We start from the raw sequence: 22,986 nt of genomic DNA on the forward strand, positions 1-22,986 counted from the left end.
GGTTATTTTAGGAGGGTTTGTTTGTAGGAAGAAGAAGATGGAGAAGAAGAAGAAGAATAAGAAGAAGAAGAAGAATAAGAAGAAGAAGAAGAGGAAGAGGAAGAGGAAGAGGAAGAAGAAGAAGAAGAAGAAGAAGAAGAAGAAGAAGAAGAAGAAGAAGAAGAAGAAGAAAAAGAAGAAGAAGAAGAAGAAGAAGAAGAAGAAGAAGAAGAAGAAGAGGAAGAGGAAGAGGAAGAAGAAGAAGAAGAAGAAGGAGGAGGAGGAGGAGGAGGAGGAGGAGGAGGAGGAGAAGAAGGAGGAGGAGCAGGTGGAGGAGGTGAGGGGTTTGCGAAGAGGGAGATGGGTTTGGAGGAGGAGGAGGAGGAGGAGGAGGAGGAGGAGGAGAAGGAGGAGGAGCAGGTGGAGGAGGTGAGGGGTTTGCGAAGAGGGAGATGGGTTTGAAGGGGGTTTGTGTGTTTGGTATTGGAGAAAGAAAAATGAGATTTGTAATGTATTTTTGGTTTTGATTTTCATTAAGGTTATTTATGTCATTTACTATTTATTATCTAATTATTTTTTTGGAGGTATTAAAGTAATAAAATTTTGATATTAGTTCTGGTCACCCCCTAAAGTTAATGTCATTAGGAGAAGAGGGAAGCTTTCCACAAAGCTAATGCCATAAGGAGAGAAACAATGCTTTATCCCCAAGCAAATGCCATTGGGAGAAGAAGAATGCATAGCTCGAAGCTAAGGCCATTAGGAAAGGAAGAAACTTTAGCTTGAAGCTAATGCCATTAGGAGAGAAAGAATGCTTAGCTTGAAGCTAATTCCATTAGAAGAAGTATATAGCTTAGCTTGAAGCTAATTCCATAAGGATAGGAAGATTTTTTAGCCCGAAGCTAATGCCAAAAGGAGAAGAAGAATTCTTAGCTCGATGCTAATGCCATTAGGAGAGGAAAAAAGATTTTACTCGAAGCTAATTTGATTAGGCAAGAAAGAAATCTTAGCCCGAAGCTTATGCAATTGGGAGATGATGAAAGCTTAAATCGAAGCTAATGCCATTAGGATATGAAGCAAGCTTAGCTCGAAGTTAATGCCATAAAGAGAGGAAGGATGTTTGGCTCGAAGCTAATGTCATTAGGAGAAGAAGAATGCTTTCGAGTGGGAGAGGACGCGGGGCAAGTTAATGCTACGCAATACCCTTAGCTCGAATTTAATGCCATTCGGAGAGGAAAAAACCTATGTTTGAATATAATGCCATTAGGAGAGGAAGAAATGTTAGCCCGAAGCTAATGTCATAAGGGAGAAAAAATTCTTAGCTCGAAGCTAATGATATATTATATGGAGAGTAAGAATGTTTAGCTCTAAGCTAATGCCATAAGGAGAGGACGAATGCGTATTTTGATGTTAATTCCATTACGAGAGAATGAAAGCTTCGGACGAAGCTAATTCTATTGTGTAATAAAGAAAGCTTATCTTGAAGCTAATGGCATTAGGAAATGAAGAAATCATAGCTTCAAGCTAATGCCATTAGGAGAGGAAGAATGCATAACTTGAAGCTAATGCCATTCGAAGAGCAAGAAAACTTAGCCTGAAGCTAATGCCATATAGAAAAGAAAAATGCTCACCTCGAAGCTAATTCCATTAGAAGATGAAGAACGGTTAGCTTGAAGCTAACTCCATTAAAAGATGAATACATCTTAGAAGGAAGCTAATATCAATAGGAGAGGGAAAAATCCATGCACGAATCTACTGCCATTAGGAGAGAAAGAACGCTTAGCTCAAGCTAATGCCATTAGGAGAGGAAGAAAGCCTAGCTTGAAGCTAATGTCATTAACAGAGGAAGAAATCTTAACTCCAAGCTCATGACTTTAGGAGTGGAAGAATACATAGTTTAGAGCTAATGCCACTCGGGGTGGAAGAAATCTTAGCTCTATGCTCATGGTATTAGGAGAGGAAAAATGCTTAGCTTTAACATAATGCCATTAGAGAGGAATAAATCTTAGCACGAAGCTACTTCGATTAGAAGTGAAAGGAGGCTTAGCTCGAAGCTAATGCCATTAGGAGAGGAAGAAATCTTACTTCGAGTTGAAGCCATTAGGAGATGAAGAGAGCTTAGCCGAAGCTAATGCAATAAGTAGAGAAAGAACGGTCAGGTCGAAGGTAATGCCATAAGGAGAGGAACAATGCTTATCTTGAAGGTAATGCCATTTGGAGAAAAAGAACGCTTAGCTCGAACCTAATGCCAATGGAAGAGGTAGAAAGCTTAGCTTCAAGCAAATGCCATTGGGAGAGAAACAAAGCATAGCCTGTAGCTAATGCCATTAGGAGAGGAAAAAAGATTAACATGAAGCTCATGCAATAAGGAGAGGAAAAATGCTTAGCTCCAACCTAATGCCATTATAAGAGGAAGATAGCTTAGCACAAAGCTAATGCCATTAAGAGAGGAAGAATGCTTATCTCAAAGCTAATGCCATTAGGAGACGAAGAAATCTTAGCTCGAAGTTAATGCCTTTAGGAGAGGAAGAAAGATTAGCTTGAAGCTAATGCCATTAGGAGAGGAAGATAGTTTACCACAAAGCTAATGCCATAAGGAGAGGAACAATGCTAAACTCGAAGCTAATGCCATTACAAGAGGAAGAATGCTTAGCTCGAAGCATATGCCATAAGGATAGGAAGAATGTTTAACTCGAAGCTAATGCCACTGCGAAAGGACAATTTCTTAGCTCGAAACTAATGCCACTAGGAGAGGACGAATGCTTAACTTGAAGCTAAAGCCATTAGGAGATGAATAGCTTGAAGATAATGCCATTATGAGTGGAAGAAAGCGTATCTTGAAACTAATGCCATTAAGAGAGGAAGAAAGCTTAGAACAAAGCTTATTCCATTAGGAGAGGAACAAAGCGTAGAAATAATCTAATGCCAAGTAAGAAAGCTTGAATCTAACCATTCGGAGAGCAAGAAGCTCATGTCGTTAGGAGAGCAAGAAAGATTAACTCGAAGCTAATGCCATTAGGAGATGAAGAATGTTTACCATGAAGCTAATGTCATTAGGAGAGCAAGAAAGCTTATCTTGAAGGTAATGCCATTAGGAGAGGAAGATAGTGTTTGGAATCTTCATGCATAACCAGCGGAAATTTTAAATATATATATATATATATATATATATATATATATATATATATATATATATATATATATATATATATATATATATATATATATATATATATATATATATATCAATCATGCGAATTCTATGAACAATAAATTCTTCAATAATAATAAATTAGAATGTTTGATCGTGTGTTTAAATTAAATCTAATAAAACATAGCATATGAATCATGTAAACATGTAATCAAGTAAATTTAATTCATAGTGAAATAATACGATTTGATTACATACTTCCCTAGATTGGTGTCTATGTGGTCTCCCCGAAATAAGGCGACACGTTTTTTGTGGTGTGGAGAATTCTTGGGTTGTTCTTTTCGCTACACCAAGACTTCTATTTATAAGGATTTATGAATCTAGGTCAAGTCTAATTTTAATTCTCAATTAAAATCAAATACCTCAATCCTTATCTAGCAATGAGAGTCTTCTCCATCTAAGAATCTTTTAAAACTATTTCTTAGATTCCTAATATCTCTCCAATGGTAACTCTTAAAATTATAACAATTATATTTTCGTGACGATCATAATTTTCTCGTCATTTCAAGTACCATATTACTTAAATTTCCATTTCTTGAAACAACTATTTTAGTGGCAGTTGCTAAATTAGCAAAATTCCTAATTTAGAAAGTTGACTTTTTTTTAGAGTCGAAATACTTCATTTATAAAGCCAATTCGGAAGAAATAATAGAGCGGATTCTAGCAGGTAATACTAACATGTCATAAGTATCCTTGTTCGATAATCTTGCTATCTCGTGCGACGCCTTGTTGCCTTCCCGTACAATATGTTGGGCTCTGAACACCATTAGCGTAGAACATATCCGGATAATATTGCTAACAATTGTGATGTAGTCCGCGTTGCAATTTGATTCTCTGACAGCGGCGATGACAACACTTGAGTCCCCTTCAAGAACAATCATCTGACAATAGTTATCTCGAGCCTATTCAATTGCCATTAAAGTTGCTTTAGCTTCAGCCGTGGTTGGGTCAAGCTGTTGTGAAATACATTTTGTACACCAACCAACACACTCTCCAGACTCCGACCGAGCTATCACTCCAAGACCGCACACTCCATCAACGGAGTTGACAGAGGCGTCAAAATTCATCTTCACCAAGTCTGTCTCTGGGGTTGCCAACGAACTTCCTCCCTGATTATCCTAATATTTGGAAAAAATACTTTGGTTGTGGCCATCTAGAGGTCATTCAAAATTTTATTCATGAAGAATAAAATTTAGAAAGTTCAATTGAAATCTATAAAATTGCATTCCTCTTTTTTTTTTTTTTCAATGCACAATCGACTATTAAGAATTTTATTTCAATCATATTGAATTCCAACTTACCTAAGATTAACAAATTAATTTTATTTCACCTTATTAGGGAATCCTCTCCACATGAAGTGTCACCCTCAATGGCTCAGGTGTAAACTAGTTGTGGGGCCACAACTCTTTGTGACTTGAATAACTCTGTATTCAATTACGGTATCGTCCCAAATGTTCTGATTTAGATTAAAACATATTTAAATCTACATCGTCGATAATATTGATTAATGCCCAACAAATGAATGACGCCTAGCAACTACATGTCATGCTTCCCTAGATACAAATGATGTTCCTGTAAGAACCTTACATTATAGTTCGCGTACAGTACGGTCCCTTTAACAAACATATGTCACCGTCGAACAAGTGGTATTGGTCCATCGAGACCTCTAATGTTGTTCGATATGTATGCTAACGTTCTAAAGCTATAAACTCCATTTGTGTTTGACTTAGAGAAACTTTTTTCTCTAATCACCACACTTTCAACTTCGGCCGAAGATTCCTTGGACAATATACTTGAATAACACATATGACATATATGCAATTAAGCAAGCAGTCAAATTTATAACTAAAATACACATACCCCCAATAGATTTCGGATTGTGCTCAAGTTGGCCCTTGGAGCAGTCTTCCAGGTGACTCAGGGACAGGTCACAACACAACTGCTCCTAGAATGAAGTCGCAATGATGTATTAGGCCCTAAGAACTAATGGTGTACAACTATAACCATAGAACCTCTACTCGATTTATGGGAACCACTTAGAGATTCTAGGACGAGGGAGTTCAGTGAACTCATCGACTATGAGCAAACACTTATGTATGACAATGTCTCTACATTGTAGCTAATGAGACTCAACTCACATACACTAAGTGCAAGTCTTGAACGGGAAAGACCACTATTCTAGTTATCGGCATAACCCAACGACTAGGAACATGTTTTATAGTTATTTTACTTAATGCTTTTTTTCATTATTCTCCTACATCAGTTCATAGTAATTTACTAATAACTATTAGGTTTGTGTCTATGCAGAAGTAAATCAGACAATAGATATAGCTTATCAAAAATAGAATTTATGTAATTACGAAACAGGTTGTTTACAAGTAAATATAGAAAGACCACGACCACAAGCTGGCTTGTTGGTCACCTAATCTAACAGATAACTTAGCGAAGCTAATGCCATAAGTAGAGGAAGATTGCTTAGCTCGAAGTTAATGCAATAAAGAGAGGAAGAAAGCTTTAGCTCGAAGCTAATGCCTTTTTTAGCTCGAAGCTAATTTGATTAGGAGAAAACAAAAGGTTAGCTCGAAGCTAAGCCCATCAGGAAACGTAGAAAGCTTACTTCGAAGGTAATGACATTAGGAGATGAAGAAAGTTTGGCTTGAAGCTAATGCCATTAGAAGAGGACGAATACTTAACTCGAAGTTAATTCCATTAGGAGAGGACGCGGGGAAATTTGACCCTAGCCAATATCCCATGTGTGCACTCGTGAGCGTGTAAGACAACTATTGTAATTCTTTTTTCTTTGTAACCCAAGTGCTGTTTATTTTTTCTTTTTCTTTTTTTGTTTTGTTTGTTTCTTCTATTTATAATTTTATTTGTATTTATTATTTTATTTTTACTTTATCTTTTTAAATGTAATTGTATTTTGAAAAAAAACTTTTTGGTTTTAAAAAGATGGTTATCTTGGAATAAAAAATTTAATTTCAAATTTTCCCATACAACTTAACATAGTCTTTTATGTATATATATATATATATATATATATATATATATATATATATATATATATATATATATATATAATTACGTTAATTATTGTTAATGACAGTAAAATTACGATCAATGTTTAGCGTCAGGCGTAAAAAACAGATAAATATTTTAGTGAAGAAAAAACACTAAAAAAAGTTAACATCGGAAACTGGCTGCAAAAAAATAATTTCTGAAAATAAAAAGTTTAAAAAAACAAGTCAAAATTGTATTTTTGTGGTCAAAATTGATTAAATTAGGGTTACAACTAAGAATTGGGAGTAAAATGTTTGGGGTAATTTTGTCATATACATTAACTTTTCATTTATTTACAAGGGGTTTTTGTGCATAAGTCCCTGACCAACCATCTTTATTATTCTAGGTTCAGGGGATATATCTCTTTCTCCAGTAAATTCATCCATTTAATATGTATTATAAATAAAGGAAAAATTAATGTATATGACAAAATTACCGCCAACCCTTTATACCCAATTCTTAATCGTAATCCCAAATCAATCAATTTTGACCACAACAATCCAATTTTGAATATTTTTTTTAAAACTTTTTTTCATAAATTATTTTTTTCCGCCAGTTTCAGGCGTTGACTTTTGTTTTTTTTATCTGGTCTGTTTTTTCGGCCGCCGGTTACCGGCGTTTAATTTTTTTTATTTTTTTGTCTGTTTTTCCACCGCCGGTTTTCGGCGTTGACTTTTATTTTTTTTTACTTCCGCCGCTAAACGTTGACCGTAATTGTGCTATAATTAACAGTAATTATATTGTCACTAACAGTAAATTAACGTAATTATACTGTCACTAACAGTACATTAACGGAATTGTACTGCCGTTGACAATACATTTATGTAATTGTACTGCCGTTGACAGTAGTATTAGAGTCAACGACAATATTATTTTTTTTTTTTTGTTTTTTTTTTGTTTGATTTGTTGACAAGTCAACGTAATTATATTATTTTCGTTGACAATAAAATAACTGTAAACACAATAATATTACTGTCAACCATATCAATATTTTTTATTTTTGGTTTTTTTTTTGTTTTGTTTGAGTTCTTGATAGAGTAACATGATAATATTACTGTCTATTATTGTAATATTACTGTAAACACAATAATATTACTGTGGTTGACGGTAATGTTACTTTTGTTACGTTAATGTGACCGTCAACCACAGTAATATTATTGTGTTAACAGTAATATTACAATAGTAGACAATAATATTATTATGTTACTACGTCAACAACTCAAACAAAACAAAAAACCCAAAAATATAATAATATTGATTTGGTTGACAGTAATATTATTGTGTTTACAGCTATTTTACTGTTAGCGATAGTAATATAATTACGTTGACTTGTCAACAAATCAAATAAAAAATAATAAAAAAATAATAAAAAAAAAATACAAAATAATAATTTTGTCGCTGACTCTACAATTACATAAATGTACTGTCAACGACAGTACAATTACGTTAATGTACTGTTAGTGACAGTATAATTACTGTTATTGACAGTACAATTACGATCAACATTTAGCAGCGGGCGTAAAAAAACGGATAAAAATATTCGGAAAAAAATTGAAAAAGTCAACGCCGGAGACCGGCAGTTAACGTCTGATACCGGCGCCGGAAAAAACAGACCAGAAAAAAAAAATCAAAATCAAAAAATCAAAAAAGTCTACTCCGGAGACCGGCGGTCAACGCTGGAAACCGGCGGCGGAAAAAACAGAAACGGGGAAAAATTCGAAAAAGTCAACGCTGGAAACCGGCGGCAAAAAAAAATTCAGAAAAAAAAAAAGTCAAAAATAGGTTTTTGTTGTCAAAATTGATTTAATTGGGGTTACAATTAAGAATTAGGTGTAGAGGGTTGATGGTAATTTTGTCATATACATTATTTTTTCCTTTATTTATAATACATAGTAAAGGGATGGGCTTACTGGCGAAAGAGATATAGCCCATGAATCGAGAATAATAAAGATGGTTGGTTTGGGACTTATGCACAAAAACCCCATAAAAGTAAGGTTGCTCCCGATAAACTTTGGAAATTTAATGACATCATTGACTTATGGTAAATTTGTTGGGGTATGTTAAGGGTGAAACAGAAGAAGATTCGTCAAACTTCTACCTTAACTGAGATATACAAGCATATGACATCAAAAACATAAAGTTAAATTAATAAATAAGGCTTATGGATGGGGGATTATCATCAATACATATCGCAAAACATTAAAATGAATTGAAACTTCAATTTTATCTTTTAAATTGATCTTTACTTTTGTATTAATTTTACTTCAATTTCGTGCATCGCACGAGCTAAAAATCTAGTTAATATTAATAATACAGTAATATTACTATGTGAGACAATATTATTAATATTGTAATATTACTACAAAGTGTTAAAAAACATTTTTTTAAGTGAAAATCAAAGCCCGAAACCGACTTGTAATTCATGTTTCATGAGCGTTTTTGCACGTCCACTTTTGCAAGAGTACTTTTTTGCATTGTTTTGTACTCGTATTTTTGTACTTGTTTCTTTGTGCGGGTGTTTTTGTGCATGTTTTTTTTATATGTGTTCAAGTACCAGTATTTCATTTTATTTATTTTTTTGTTAGCGTTTTTGTGCATGCTCTTTTGCGGGAGTGCATTTTGTGCATAGTCATGGACTCGTATTTTCTTGGATGTTTGTTGATGCGTATTTTGATTTTTTAAATGCAAAACTGATCTCCATGGCATTTCTGCTCCAAAAAATCTTGAAACTATAACATTACAACACTATATAGAAAATTTAGGCTTACATTGCATTTCGAAATAAGATGTCAAAATTAAGGGTTAGCCGAACGGGTAAAACCAGATGCTTTTCTTTTCCTTCTGCGCTTTTGCCTAATTTTCCAAAAACTCCAAAGGAGAAGAAGGCCTGCAAATTGCACGCACGCTAATAGTTAAAAAAAAAAAAATCAAGATTTAAGAAACAAGACATGGATATCATTTGTTAATCACAGAAAAAAAAAAAAAAAATCTATAAAGATGCCCCATTTTACCTGAAACTGCAACAGTAACAGGTATAAGCCAGTGACTAGCAACTAATTCTGGAAAATCAAGCTGCAATGGAAATTGAGTTAAGAAGATATATTAGCTTGTTGTTTATTATCATATAAGGTTTAGTTGCAAAGATAAGTAAGTGAAGCAATCATGACCCCATATATATATATATATATATATATATATATATAGATGGCTTCTTACATCATCTCCATACAAGTAACCCAGGTACTTGTTCCCTAAAGAATTGTCATGTATCGACTTCAACTTGTTAACCGGAGGAATCTTGTGAGTGGAGTTTAAATGAATAGAAGCATAGCCGGGCAATCTGCGAGTTCTTCCCCTTACATTCAAATCATAGCCCTTTGTTCCCCATACTTGAAACCTAGAGTCACTCCCACAGATCAACTCCTTACCCACAACTGCAGAGTAAGTTGAGAAATTCACATCTGTTCTTCGAGATGGTAGTTGGTTATCATCCAAGTGCAGCGCCTTGTCTTGTCTATTTGAATCCACGAAAAGCACTGGATCTCTAATATTCTTTGCTGTAAAATCTAATATCTTTTTAAGGAGCCAATAACAATTTGTGACCATATGGCTGCTGTCCAAACAATTGGAGTCTCCATACACTGTGATTCGTCCAGCACCAACCTCTAAAAGACCAAGGATCGGAGAATCTGCCTGCATTCATTACAAAATCACAACAATAAAAATAAAATAACTACAAATATAATAATAATAATAATATTAATAATAATCAGGTAAGATCGAACTCGAACTCGAACTGACCTTGCTCATACCAGATAGAAGGACATTCTGTGTAGCACCACTCTCAGAACTATCGAGGAATGGAAAGCTGTGCAAGTAACCACCTTGAGGAAACTTGACAAGATCAGTTCCTGATGCATATCGGCTCTGCTCTCCGTTAATAACAAAATCGCCATTTAGAATCTTATCTCCAAAAGCTATTCCAAAAGATGCCAAAAGATCATTCAAAGCAGGTACATTAGCTCCACCAGTGACAGGTGTCCACCAGCTTCTCGTATTATCATCAAAAAACTTCATTTTCATCATAGAGTCAACATTGTACCAATCAGCAAAAACTGCAACACCCAGTCCATTATTAATGATGTCATCTTTTAGTTTATTTATTTCTTCGGGAAAGTATTCTTCTTCAAGATCTACCAAGAGAAGTGTCCCATATTGGTTAGCATCAAAGCAAGTAAAAGGAGAACCGAGAGTTTCGACATAATATCCAGCATCCCTTAACATGTTAAACATGATGTGGAAGTTTGTATGCAAGTGGTCACCATGCCAGTCAAGTATGTCATTCCTAACATCCAATGAATCTCTAGGGATATAACCAGGTGGGTATTTTATACTATGAAATTGATCCCATAAGATCCTTTGTGATCTTTGAGGAGTGGGAATAACTTTTAGTTTCAGACGAAGAATGCAGCTACTTTTTCGACCAATTTTCTCTCCTTCAGCTGGTGGGCTGTAAACATTAAAACTTACATTCCCTTGTATTTCACCAGAAAAATTCACCCCTTCATCTTTGATTTGCATGTAAAGTGCCAGATAACCAGTCCACGGCCAAATAACATCTGAGTAGTTAAAATGAATGCTGACAAGATTGCCTTCCTCGTTGGAAGGAATCCATACTGGAGGATTTTCAACGTACCCAATTACACCCATTCCATTCAAAATGGTTACATTAAATATCACCGGCATGGCCCCTGCATACAATGGTTGACGGCAAAAAGGCCAAGAATAAGGGCAATCCGTATAGTCAAGGACACTTGGAAATATGCTTGCTCGAGGTTTATAGCTCTTCAAAATTTCGTAAGATTCCAGTCTGATCATGTTAAAATTATTCAAATAAATATTCGAATAAAAATTCATATTTTGGTGAATAAAAATCGTATTGCATTCATATTTGAAACAAACACGTAAAAGAAATACTCACAGATCAACCCTGCCTGCTCCCTGCTCGTACATGTTTGGACCGGAGAGCTTCGAAGCACCTTCAACTAGTGCTTGTTTCATACTGCCTGGATTCAAAATATCTTTTCTCTTGTTTTCAGGAATCACACTAACAAGAAGGCACACTATTCCAGCAACCACAGGACTAGCTACACTTGTGCCTGATAAGCTTTTACAACCCGTACTTATCTTGGACCCCATAATCTCCCTTCCATAAGCCACAATATCAGGCTTTACACGACCATACCTGTTCAGTAAGAAACTCTATTTTTCAACTTTGACAAGTTATTAAAACTCTACAAACATTATGTTATGAAGAGTTGTTCAAGTTTAATGGCATCTCAACTTTGTAAGTCTCACACATTTCTCTCCCTCTTTATCTACTAGCCCTATGCTTCCCTGTGTTAAAGCTAGCCTATTATATATCAATCAAAAGGCAACACTAACAATTCAAGAGAAAATAGAAGATCCAACTGAATATTATTTTGAGACACGTGTTGTACTAATAAGAGTTCTCTTTATTGTGATTTTTCCTCTTTCACTATAAAATCATTTCAGAAATGGGCAAATATTTCAGGATCAAGTCATACAGACGATGATCAGCTGTCTATTCCAAGAATCAGCTACCATTATTTTCCCCAAGAATAACTCTTAAGTAGATCGTATTAGAATTAAAGAAGCAATATTTTTCGTTTTTTTTTTTGTATAATAATAATAATATTGAATAAAATCACACCAATCATTTGCATCCATGCATCTAGTAAATGTAAAGGCTCAAACAAGTGTTGAAAATATGCCACTATTCAGTGGATTTGTGCTGCAAACTCAAAGAAAATACAACTTCAGTTTCTAAACAATCAATTTCATAAAAATGACACAGCATGCACATAACCATCTTCTAAAAGAGGAAAAAAGTAGAAGGAAAGAGAAGAATATTCTAGGAGCCTTAACAAAATTAGACGCAGGGCAATACATTACCCGTGAGGAATCTCCCAAGTACTCATGCCACGTGAGGAAAATGATGCTATGTGATCACTATAATCAATGCCGCCAACACCAATAACATCACTTTGATCTGCAGGGTTGTTCAGAGTTCCATAAAGAGGTCCATCGTTTCCAATAGCTGATACCATGATGACATTATTTGCTGTAATTTCCCAAACCTAGTAAGAGCAAAATAATAATAAAAGCATTTCGGTCAATAGGATACTTAGCATATGTGCATGATATGAAAGTAATCAGATTTTTACATGATGTCAGTCAGTCTCATAACTCTACATAGTCCAGTATTCACAAGTACACGGATAAAATAAAAGAAATCACGTATTTAATCTAACCACTCGACAAAGGGCTATAAGTGGAAATTTTTGCATGCAAACTCACAAAGTCAACATTTCTATGAATTTAATATGTACAAGGTGTGCAGTTTTCCTCAAATATAAGATACTTACTCTTCAGCTATCTTCCCTTCCCCTTAACATATCTCACTAGTTGACAGCGGAATGCAGATTACAAACTTCGGTCTAAGAATCGTACCCTATATACATGCACTTTCAGCACCCATTTTGACTACTAAAGAACGAAAGAAAGGTTGTATTCAATAAGTGCCAAATCAAAATAAATTGAACTGAAAGTTAAGAAAATCAGCACCATTTTAACTTTGAAACTAAAGTTAAGAAAATCAAAATGGCCGCCTATATCACCCAGTCCAGCTTCTATATATCCAACGGATGGAAGGGTAATGGCTTTCATTGTCCTTTCTCAATCAAGAATTGAGACATTAACAAACAAACCAGTAGATATGCCATCTAATATTGGAGTTAAAAACTTCCCATTAGAGAAACTTTCGCTATGGATAAGGTCCTTATCGTTATCACACATGCACTGGGACGGGCGCTACTAACAATCATGATAAAGCATTCTCTTCTGTATGGCTGACCACATTTACAAGTGATTCAGAACAAAATACTTAATCAAACCGTCTAGTAATTGAAATTTATTCAACAAGAAAGAAGACAACAAGATGAAGGGTGTAAGATGCCTAATTAAACTGGTCCAGAATAGTAATTTATTCAAAGAAAAATATCAAATATCTGCTGTTTCTTTTATATATTACCATTAGCCCTTCAGTACAAAGAAGCACGAGTTCTTCAGTAGAAGAGTTAAGAAACACAGCAGTTAGTACTTTCTTCGCAAAATGCATTTAAAAGGTACATTGACAAGCAAATAAACAGTAAGTAGACAAAAACTAAGAAGGCAAAGAGGAGATGGAAAGAAGATTAGCATACAGACTAGTTCCGCTAATACCAAAAGCAAGAAGTCATAAATTCTTAAACTAGATACGATGAACATATTGACCATATTCTCACCTTCTCGACAAATGGGAGATCCAGATAATCAGGACCACCAATGCTCAAATTCAGCACATCCATCTTGGTTGCAATAGCATAATTGAATGCATCAAGAAACCATGATGTATATGAAACCTGCAATTAGCTGAAAAGAAGTTTCTCATAAACTTCCTAAAAATAATCCAGGTAATTGGAAGAAAAGAAAAAACGTGCGAACGAATGCTTGGTAAAAAAGTGGAAACCATATTACATACGTGTTGACATGTAGCCTTCTGCACTTTTGGTGTTTCCTTCTTCATATATATTAAGGGTCGATTCATAAAATGCGAAGAATTAATTTGAGTACTTTACATTCATATAGTTGCAAGAGGTTTGTATACAGCAAATACCAAACCAGGTAGTGCAGTAGATGAGTAAGATTGTCACAATTCAAAGGCAGTTCTGATAAGAATTCGACAGGATAACTAAAAGAACACTAATTCGACACTTCAACATTTGTTCGTCAAGTTTAATGCTAAAGCAATGACACTTACATTCTGCCTTTAGCATGTGTTCAACTTAAAAAAGATAATGTGAATTATATCCTCATATCACGCTTACAATATTAGCTATTCACTATTCATAGACATCAACATGTAGACAACAAAAGAAAATGATCGCTTAGGGAAAAACACCCCAAGAAATGTAAAGAGACTCCACATTTATCTGCATGAGACGTACATAATCTTTCTTATGTTTCAAACTAGATTGGTGGGACTTGGAACTATAGTGGTGTTATGCCTGTAACTCAGATTTGAGCTGATAGTAGGGAAAAATAAACTCATGGAATTAAGTTCTTTAATAAAGCAACGAACCACATCTTTGTCCATTAAAGTAGCCCTAATACTCAAGTAATCATTCACTACAAATCTTTTGTTAACTAATATTTACTTTGGAGATTGATTTTATCAATAAGTTTCAACCATTCAACACTTTATATCTAATTTTTTGGCCTTGCAAGTTTGCACATTCTGGCTGAGGACTTGTGGGGCGCAACAGGTAACATCATAAAGAAAGATTTCACTCATCATTCTGCTAAAAAGAAATTGTAACAAAATTGTATGTAAGGCGGGGGGGGGGAAGGAATCTGACAGTACAAATCCGTTTTGAATAGAATGAATGCTTGATCTTAGGTTCGAACGGACAATAAAGGTCAAAATTAAAGCCAAATCATTTGCAAAAGAGCTAAATAGGTTGGGCGTAGTTCTGATGCTGTAATAACAATTGTAGGTACAAACATACAAAAAGCATTACCTGTGCATCAGTGAACACCCGAAAGGCATAGATTTCAGTGTCTGGAGCAAAGCCGAGACATTCTACATCTTGACCAGCAATAACACCAGCCACAAATGTGCCATGTCCAAGATTGTCATTTAGTGTATCTTCGTTGGTCCAATTGGTGCGTTCCTAACAATCGTTCAACCATTATAAACAACTAAACCAGAAGAGAAGGAGACAAATGAACCACCTCATTACAGTTTTTTGCAGCAGCCAAAAGGTACCTTGATATTACGAAAATGTGGATGATTTGAACGAATCCCTGTATCAAAAATAGCCATTTTTACTTTTGCACCAGTATAACCTTTTGACCAAAGAGCATCTGCGCCGAACAAGGAGGTAACTTGAGATTTCTGCAACAAATAGAGTCGGACTATGATGGGGGATAAGTTCACAAAGGAATTGAAAGCAACAAGGAGAATTATGCAGGCCTAAACAAATTAGTATCCTAAACTAAGTTAATAAGGTCACGTAACAAACATCTTTTCTCTTCCTCACTGTAAAGAATTACCACACAAGTAAGGAAAACCTAACAAAGGCTAGGAATTTGAGTACACCTCTCAACAAGATAATTTTTATGGCTTACAATCAACCACATGAACAGAACCACAAATGACAAAGCAAACAAATATCCACATCCAGACCACGCCAGAGGCAAATCTTACATCAGAAATAGGAGGAATTCAGAATCGGCTGATAGTTTATTATGAGCCGTTGAAAAAGAGGGAAGTCTGACAGGTGAATAAGTATAGGACTTTGTTAGTTTAGTATATCTTTTCTTTCATAAGTTCAAGAATTGAGGGCAGTGCGGTAATGTTCAAAGTTTATTATCACTCCTCAGCTAAAATTCGATGAGGTGAGAAGGTTAAGTCACAGGATTAATTATTTAACAGTTCCCAGTTAGAATTCAAATCTCAGTAATAAAGTTGTCTCTCAGATATCAATACATATTACTTGTAATGTTTCCTTATTTTGATAGAGTAATAATTATTTAGAACTCGTGCATTGTAGTTGCAAATTCTTAAAAGAGTTGTAAGATCTTTAATCTGTTGCCCTCTTCTTGTTCCTCTTTTTTTCCGGCTACAACTCCTCATCTTTCTATCAGTTCCAGCAATTTTTAAATATCTCTTATCATCATAAACTCACTATCATAGAGCCCTTTCTTACGTAATAACCTAATTAAGAAAATCCAACGGAAAAACAATGACCAACTGTCCATAATGGAACTAAACATTGGCTCTATATGTATTCTAACTTCCTTTATTGCCCAGATCCGTGAGCCGCAGAACTATTTCACTAGATTTTCCAGATTTTGATATTTGAATCTGTTTAGCAACTCAAATTGAGTACTCGACTCCTCGAAATTCATGAATTCAAGTTGACAGCAGCATATTCATAAAACATATGCTACAACAACATGCAAACGAGAAGAAAGATTGTGAGTATAATTCTGAATAGTAAGTATCAGCTACAATGAAATGCAAATGGTGACAAAAACATGGAAGAAAATATGGAAAACATTGTTTTTGGTCAGAAAAGAACCAATTTGTAAGAAGCAGCCGTTAGACATTTTTTTTGATAGCCACTTTGATTGCTCAATAAAATGGTATCGCACAACAAAAGTTTGAAGATCTGTTAGATCATTAAAGCATAATTAATAATCTGTTGTGTCAATCTAAGGCGCGATTCTTGTTGATTGATACTTGTTGTTAATGAGGCAAAGAGAAAACTCAACAAGTTAATGGAAGTAACCCTAGACAGTGAACAAGTACACTAGAGGTGGAAGTTCACCTGCATCATCAGATTCCTCCTCCTCCTCGTCGTCGTCGTCGTCCAGCTTGCATTGGTATTTGTATTTGTATTTGTGAAAAGGGCATCATCATCATCTCCTTGAGATGCAAAGGACATGGATGTGAAAATCTTGCCGGGCCTCTTTTTGTGATGCTGATGAAGAACACCCCTTTGATAGCTTAAATCCAAAGAAACATCCTTCACCAGATCCAATTTCCCCAGCTCCCCAATCAAAAAATCCTCAATTCGCTCATCGATCACAACAAGGGCAAAATCGGTAGGAAACTTCATAGCGGGGTTTTGCCTCTCCACCCATTTCCAACCTTTGGATTTGAGGTTGCGCTCCAGATACTGTTTCAGATCCTCGGCTTTCTTATATTGGAAAAATCGGATAATATGACTCTTCGAAGCCGCCACAGGTGAAGTAGAAGAGGATGTCTGGCCGCCATGGGAGTAGTAGACAAGAGCATGATGATGATGGTACACAAACAACGATACCAGCAGGATTACGAAAGAGATGATGATTGTTACGATACCTATTTCAGAGCTTAGACGACGACGGCTCATCACGCAAACTTTACAATTCAATTTACATAATCAAAATCAAACCCTACTTCTTCTGCAAATCACCCGATCTCTATATTCATTATAGCTCTCTCTTGCAAACAATTAATTATCAATTTCCAAGCCAATATTTTGAAGGGCTTATTTCCATTTCCCTTTTTCAAAAATAATTATGTTTTCACAACGGAAATGCTATTTGCGGTCACAAAATTGCTATTCGCGGTTTCTAACAAAATTCCCAAAACTTTTAAAAATATCAAAAAACCCCTCAAAACTGCAAATAGCAAAAAAAAGAAAAAAAAAATTCGAAAATTCGAAATCAAGCTTGAAGAAGGGTTGGGCTTCGATTTTTTGATGTAATTTCGACTCTTTTATGTGTAATATGCATTGGGTATGTCGATTATGGAACCAATTTCATGTTAAAAAGCCCTACAAATCGATTTGTAGGGCTTTTTTTTTCGCAAAAAAATGGGGGCGTTCGTACACGCCTTGGGCGCCCATCTTGGGCGTTTGACAATTTTAAAAATAAAAAAAAAAATAAAAAATAAAAATTTGCACTGGACGCCCAACTTGGGCGTGCACTGCATAAATGGGCACTCAAGTTGGGCTTTTACGCGTTTTAGGGGGGGGGTTAGATTTTTTTGGAAAGTTTTGGGGTTTTAGTGAAATAAAGTGTTTTTTTGGGGGGTTTTGTTAAAAACCGCAAATAGCAATTTTCAAACCGCAAAAAACAATTCCCGCTTTTTGAAAGTGATTATGCGGTTTTTTTTGCTCATAATCTGTTTTTAGGTGTTTGCAAAATTAACTTTTGTTTTTGCTTTTCTTAGGTGGTGTTTGCAAATGCTTTTTGAAAGTGATTATGCGGTTTTTTTTGCTCATAATCTGTTTTTAAGTGTTTGCAAAATCAACTTTTGCTTTTGCTTCTCTTAAAATAATCTGCTTTAAGCTATTTTTTTAAAAGCACCCCTAACCCTGTTTTTTCAATTTTAGTTCATTTTTCGAAATATTTGCAAACACCCCCAACTTTTAGAAATAAGCACTTAAAACTAACTTAAATCACAATCACTAACTTCTGCTTTTAAATAATCATTTGCAAACACCACCTTAAAATAATCTGCTTTAAGCTATTTTTTTTAAAAACACCCCTAACCCTGTTTTTTCAATTTTAGTTCATTTTCCGAAATATTTGCAAACACCCCCAACTTTTAGAAATAAGCACTTAAAACTAACTTAAATCACAATCACTAACTTCTGCTTTTAAAAAATCATTTGTAAACACCACCTTATATAGGTAGAGATCCCAGTTGTTAGATGAATATAGGCATAAGTCATTTGACCCAAAAGAATAATATAAATAAAATAAAATAATTAGTATATAAACATAAATATCCTCAATTAATAAAAAAAACAAATCTCATATATCCTCAATCCAATCTCACGTATCTCTCAACTTATATTTAATCCCTCATCTCTCTTCATCTATATCTCACGTATCTTTCACCCTATATTTAAGGGCGAATGGCGAAAAAGCCCATCACATGGGACTTAAATGCATTTTGGTCCACAAAAAAAAAACAGTCTATCAATTAAACTCATCCCCATGTCTTTAGTCTAAAATACCCTCCATAATATAATTCTTATCAATTCCACCCATAATGCTCTAACTTCCTTAATATTACACATTGACTCCGGATTTAAACAAATATATCACATTAACCCCCAAATTTTTTTTTTCAGAAAATAATTTTTTTCTGAATTTTTTTTTTCCCGGCCAGATTCCGGCGTTGACTTTTTTTTTTTTTTTGAAACACTTTTTTTTTCCTGAAATTTTTTTCCGGCCGGTCAACCACCGTTGACCGCCGGTCTCCGGCGTTGACTTTTTTTATTTTTTTGGCTACTAAATTACTGTCTCAGACAGTAATATTACTGTTTGGGACAGTAATATTATGAATATTATTTTCCCGAACAGTAATATTATTAATATTATTGTCTAAGATAGTTAAATTACTGTTGGATACAGTAAATTAGCAGCCAAGACAGTAATATTAATTAAAATACTCCCTCCGTCCCAATTTAAATGACGTTTTGGGTTGTTTCACACATATTAAGAAAATCAATAAATGTGTATAGATTATAGTAAAAAGCATAGGAAAATTCTAATATATCCTTGACATTAATTGTTTTACAACTAACTAATTAGGAGTTATAAATGGTAAAATTGAAAATAATGCAATTAATGATGCATTGAAAATCTAAAATGACAAATAATTTGAGACAAGAAAAACTCTCTAAAAAGACATATAATATGGGACGGATGGAGTATTTTTTTTAAGAAAAAACAAAATTATTAAAAAAAAAAAAAAGTCAACGCCGGAGACCCGGCGGCGGTCAACGACAGTTGACCGGCCGGAAAAAAAAAATTCAAGAAAAAAAAGTTTTTCAAAAAAAAAAAGTCAACGTCGGAGACCGGCGGTCAACGCCGGTCAACGGCGGCGACCGGCGGTCTCCGGCGGTCAACGCCTGTCAACAGCGGCGACCGGCAGTCTCCGGTGGTGGCGGGTCAAAATTGAAATTAAGGTTAAAATTGGTTAATTGATGAAATTGGGCTAAATTGGGGTGTAAATCATGAAATTGGAGTTGAATTGGGTTTCAATGAATTGGGGGTAATATTGGTATATATAAAAGAATTTTCCTTATTTGCAAATAAGTTTGAATGGGCTGGATTTATTTGAAAGACAAAAAAGTTGGATGTCCCTCTTTTAATTAAATTCCCTTGTCATGGGCATATTTGTCATTTACTCTATATTTAATCCCTCACCTCTCTTCATCTGTATCTCATGCCTCTCTCTCTCTATCTCGTTCTTCTCTGTTTTTTTTTTCTTTTTCTTTATTTTTTTATGAAGAAATATTGTAGACGCGGAAAAAAAAACAAGGATGTTATTAGATTATGTGATGATTTCTTGGAGAAAGAATTAAAGAGGACAACAAACATCCCCTCCCCTCTCCTAAAAAAACATTAAAAAATCCAAAATTATAGCCAAAATTCGCATTGTGTCTCCCATATGTAGAACCTTCATATCGTTTGTTATTAGTAATTTTCGTTTGCAGGTTGGTTAACTTCGTTTGTTGTTTGAAAAATTGCGTATGGTGTTGAGATTCGATTCCTCTGGTTTACAATTTGCAAGGTATGTCTTAAGTTACGTTTTACAAACACTTTGTTTAATGTTTTTGTTGTTTGCAACGTGTTCCATAAACAATTCTTTTGTTGGTGTTTTTAATGATGATGATTTATTTTTTCCAGTTTGATGTTTGCATTTGGCGAAGTCATAGGTAGTTTATTGCTTGCAATTCATTAATGCAAGTTCTGGAGTATTTTTTTTCCTCAGTTTGCTGTTTGTAATTTGGCGAAGTCATAGGTAATTTTTTGTTTGCAATTTAATAATGCAAATTCTGGAATTTTTTTTTCCAGTTTGCTGTTCGCATTTGACGAAATCATAGGTATTTCGTTGTTTGCAATTCAATAATACCAAATCTAATTTTCAGTTTGCTTTTGCAGTGCACAGAGTATAGGCGTCGCGGGAAGTGTCATAGTTCCCAGAGTCATCGGTAGCGTTTTTAGAGTATGATTTTGTAAAATACATTGTATATTTTTTTATGAATTAATTTAATTTTTTAGTTAATATTTGGAAGAGAAATTTTTGAGATTTGTTTTGATTGAGAGATTTTTTTGGAATTTGATTTGATTTTAACTAAGTGTATTTTTGCCACAATAAATATTATTAATTTATTAAAACATGGAAATATTGACTTGGATCTAAACACATAAATTATAATACAGAGGGACCTCTAGAAAATTACCCCTATTAGTTATGATGTGTTTGGGCATGGATGCCAAAAAACGCGGCCACTATATGCAATCGCAAAATTTACTTAGGGCAAGAACAAATTAAATTTTATAACAAATTAATTGTAAAAAGATTGACCTTAGTAAAATATAAACAAAATAAAACTTAATTCTATTAATTACTGTTGGGTGGTCGTTCAAATAGCGATTAAATTACATACCATAAAGAAAAATAACAAATGATACAAGAATTTGAATACCTATGGGAGTAGGGGTATTAGGAATACAGATTATATCTATAAATAAATAAAATGAAAGTGAAACAGAGAAATGAACAAATCTTGACAGATCCCTAGATCTGTATTGAGAAATGGTTGACAACGGCTACGGCTCAGTCCTCCGATCCCGTGTCCACGTCCAAGGCCCAGTCGGTGGCAGCTCCACTTCCGGTGTCAGATTTCCTTCCTCACAAGCCTTGCAGCCAGAATACCCTCACAATCTCAGTCCCAACCCAACCCACGAAGGATATGGTTTCCCACAGTGTATAAAACCCAGATCAGATTTTTCCCTCACTCACGAAGACTTTGATTTTGCTCACAGCAGAGCAATCGAAAACCAGAAGGAAGAAATAAGGGTTGTATCACTCGTATCACCTCATCTCTCAATGTGTCAAGGATATATAGGCTCAGAGACGAGATATCGAAGGCAAGAATCATTGAAGACTTGATTCTTGCCATGGATCTCGGAGAGCAGATCGGAGAAGATAGGAAAGAAGAGAGGCAGCGGCGGATAGAGAGAGAGAGAAGAGAGATTAGGGTTTGAGACTTAGCTGGAGAAGGAGAGAGTATATAAGTGAGGGATGAACGGTCCAGATCGAGTCCCGTCATTCAACGGTCAAGATTACAAGCTGCATGGGCTTAAGTGAGAATGGGTCGACTCCTTGGAAATGGGCCGCCAGGTGGGTCATATGGCTTGGGCCCGATAAGACATTTGGGCCCCCATATTAAACTAACATTCTCCACCTGGGACCAAATGGGCCATCGGGACAAATTTGGGATGGGAGGTCATCATTGCCGTTTTAATTTTCCTGCACTCAAAAAACACGAAGTCAGTATAGTATAGAATTAATCACAAAGATTAAATAATCACAGAGATTAGGAGGCAGTCACAAAGGCAGCCCAGATAGTACATATAGAGATTAAGGTTGAGAAATTAGGCTCAAGCTTTTCAAGCATGAGTGAAACTTCTCGAGTGGAAGGCACTTAGTTCCCATGTCCGCTGGATTAAATTGTGATGGGATTTTTTCCAGCTTGATAATACCTTGTTCTACAATATTACGAATGAAATGATACTTAATCTCAATATGTTTAGTACGATCGTGGAAAACCGGGTTTTTGCATAATTGAATTCCGGATTGGCTATCCGAAAAAACAGTGACATCCTTTTTAAGGAAGCCAATTTCGCGCAGGATGCCTTTAAGCCATATGGCTTCTTTCATAGCTTCAGTGGCAGCAATGTATTCAGCCTCGGTTGTAGATAGGGCCACAATATGCTGTAATTGAGATTTCCAACTAATACATGATCCACACAAAGTGAAAACGTAAGAAGTAGAGGATTTCCTACTATCTCTATCATTCGCAAAATTGGAGTCAACATAGCCAATTAATTCAATTTCACATTCAGATTTAGAAAAATTTAGGCCAACATGCAATGAATGTTTCAAATAACGAAGAAGCCATTTTAAAGCTTCCCAGTGCGGCATACCTGGGTTTGACATGTAACGACTTAAACAACTTACAGCATAAGCTATATCAGGACGAGTGCTCACCATCAAGTACATCACAGAACCTATCGCATTGGCATAAGGAACATGT

At 35.1% G+C, this 22,986-nt stretch overlaps 1 protein-coding gene across 3 annotated transcripts; it reads right to left on the reverse strand.

The window, feature by feature from the left end:
- Positions 1–8,997: 8,997 nt before the first annotated feature.
- S1P (SITE-1 protease) lies at positions 8,998–17,714 on the reverse strand. Of its 3 annotated transcripts, none has more exons than XR_016034122.1 (10): positions 16,705–17,714; positions 15,138–15,266; positions 14,890–15,042; positions 13,615–13,731; positions 12,224–12,408; positions 11,229–11,492; positions 10,060–11,117; positions 9,464–9,940; positions 9,259–9,319; positions 8,998–9,134 (listed from the first exon to the last, which is right to left on the reverse strand). XR_016034122.1 is itself a non-coding variant. In XM_012990993.2 (10 exons), exons 1-10 carry the CDS (start codon positions 17,269–17,271, stop codon positions 9,043–9,045), a joined length of 3,114 nt encoding a protein of 1,037 aa, XP_012846447.2. In that variant the 5' UTR covers positions 17,272–17,714; the 3' UTR covers positions 8,998–9,042. The 3 variants fall into 3 exon arrangements, 2 of the variants coding, with proteins under 2 accessions (XP_012846447.2, XP_088681093.1); XM_012990993.2 differs by having other exon boundaries at positions 10,049–11,117; XM_088824967.1 differs by having other exon boundaries at positions 10,049–11,117; positions 15,138–15,286; positions 16,705–17,382.
- Between the last annotated feature and the right edge of the window lie 5,272 nt (positions 17,715–22,986).

Source organism: Erythranthe guttata, chromosome 10 (genome assembly GCF_056151865.1).
Source record: "Erythranthe guttata isolate IM_541 chromosome 10, IM_541, whole genome shotgun sequence".
Lineage (NCBI taxonomy): Eukaryota > Viridiplantae > Streptophyta > Magnoliopsida > Lamiales > Phrymaceae > Erythranthe > Erythranthe guttata.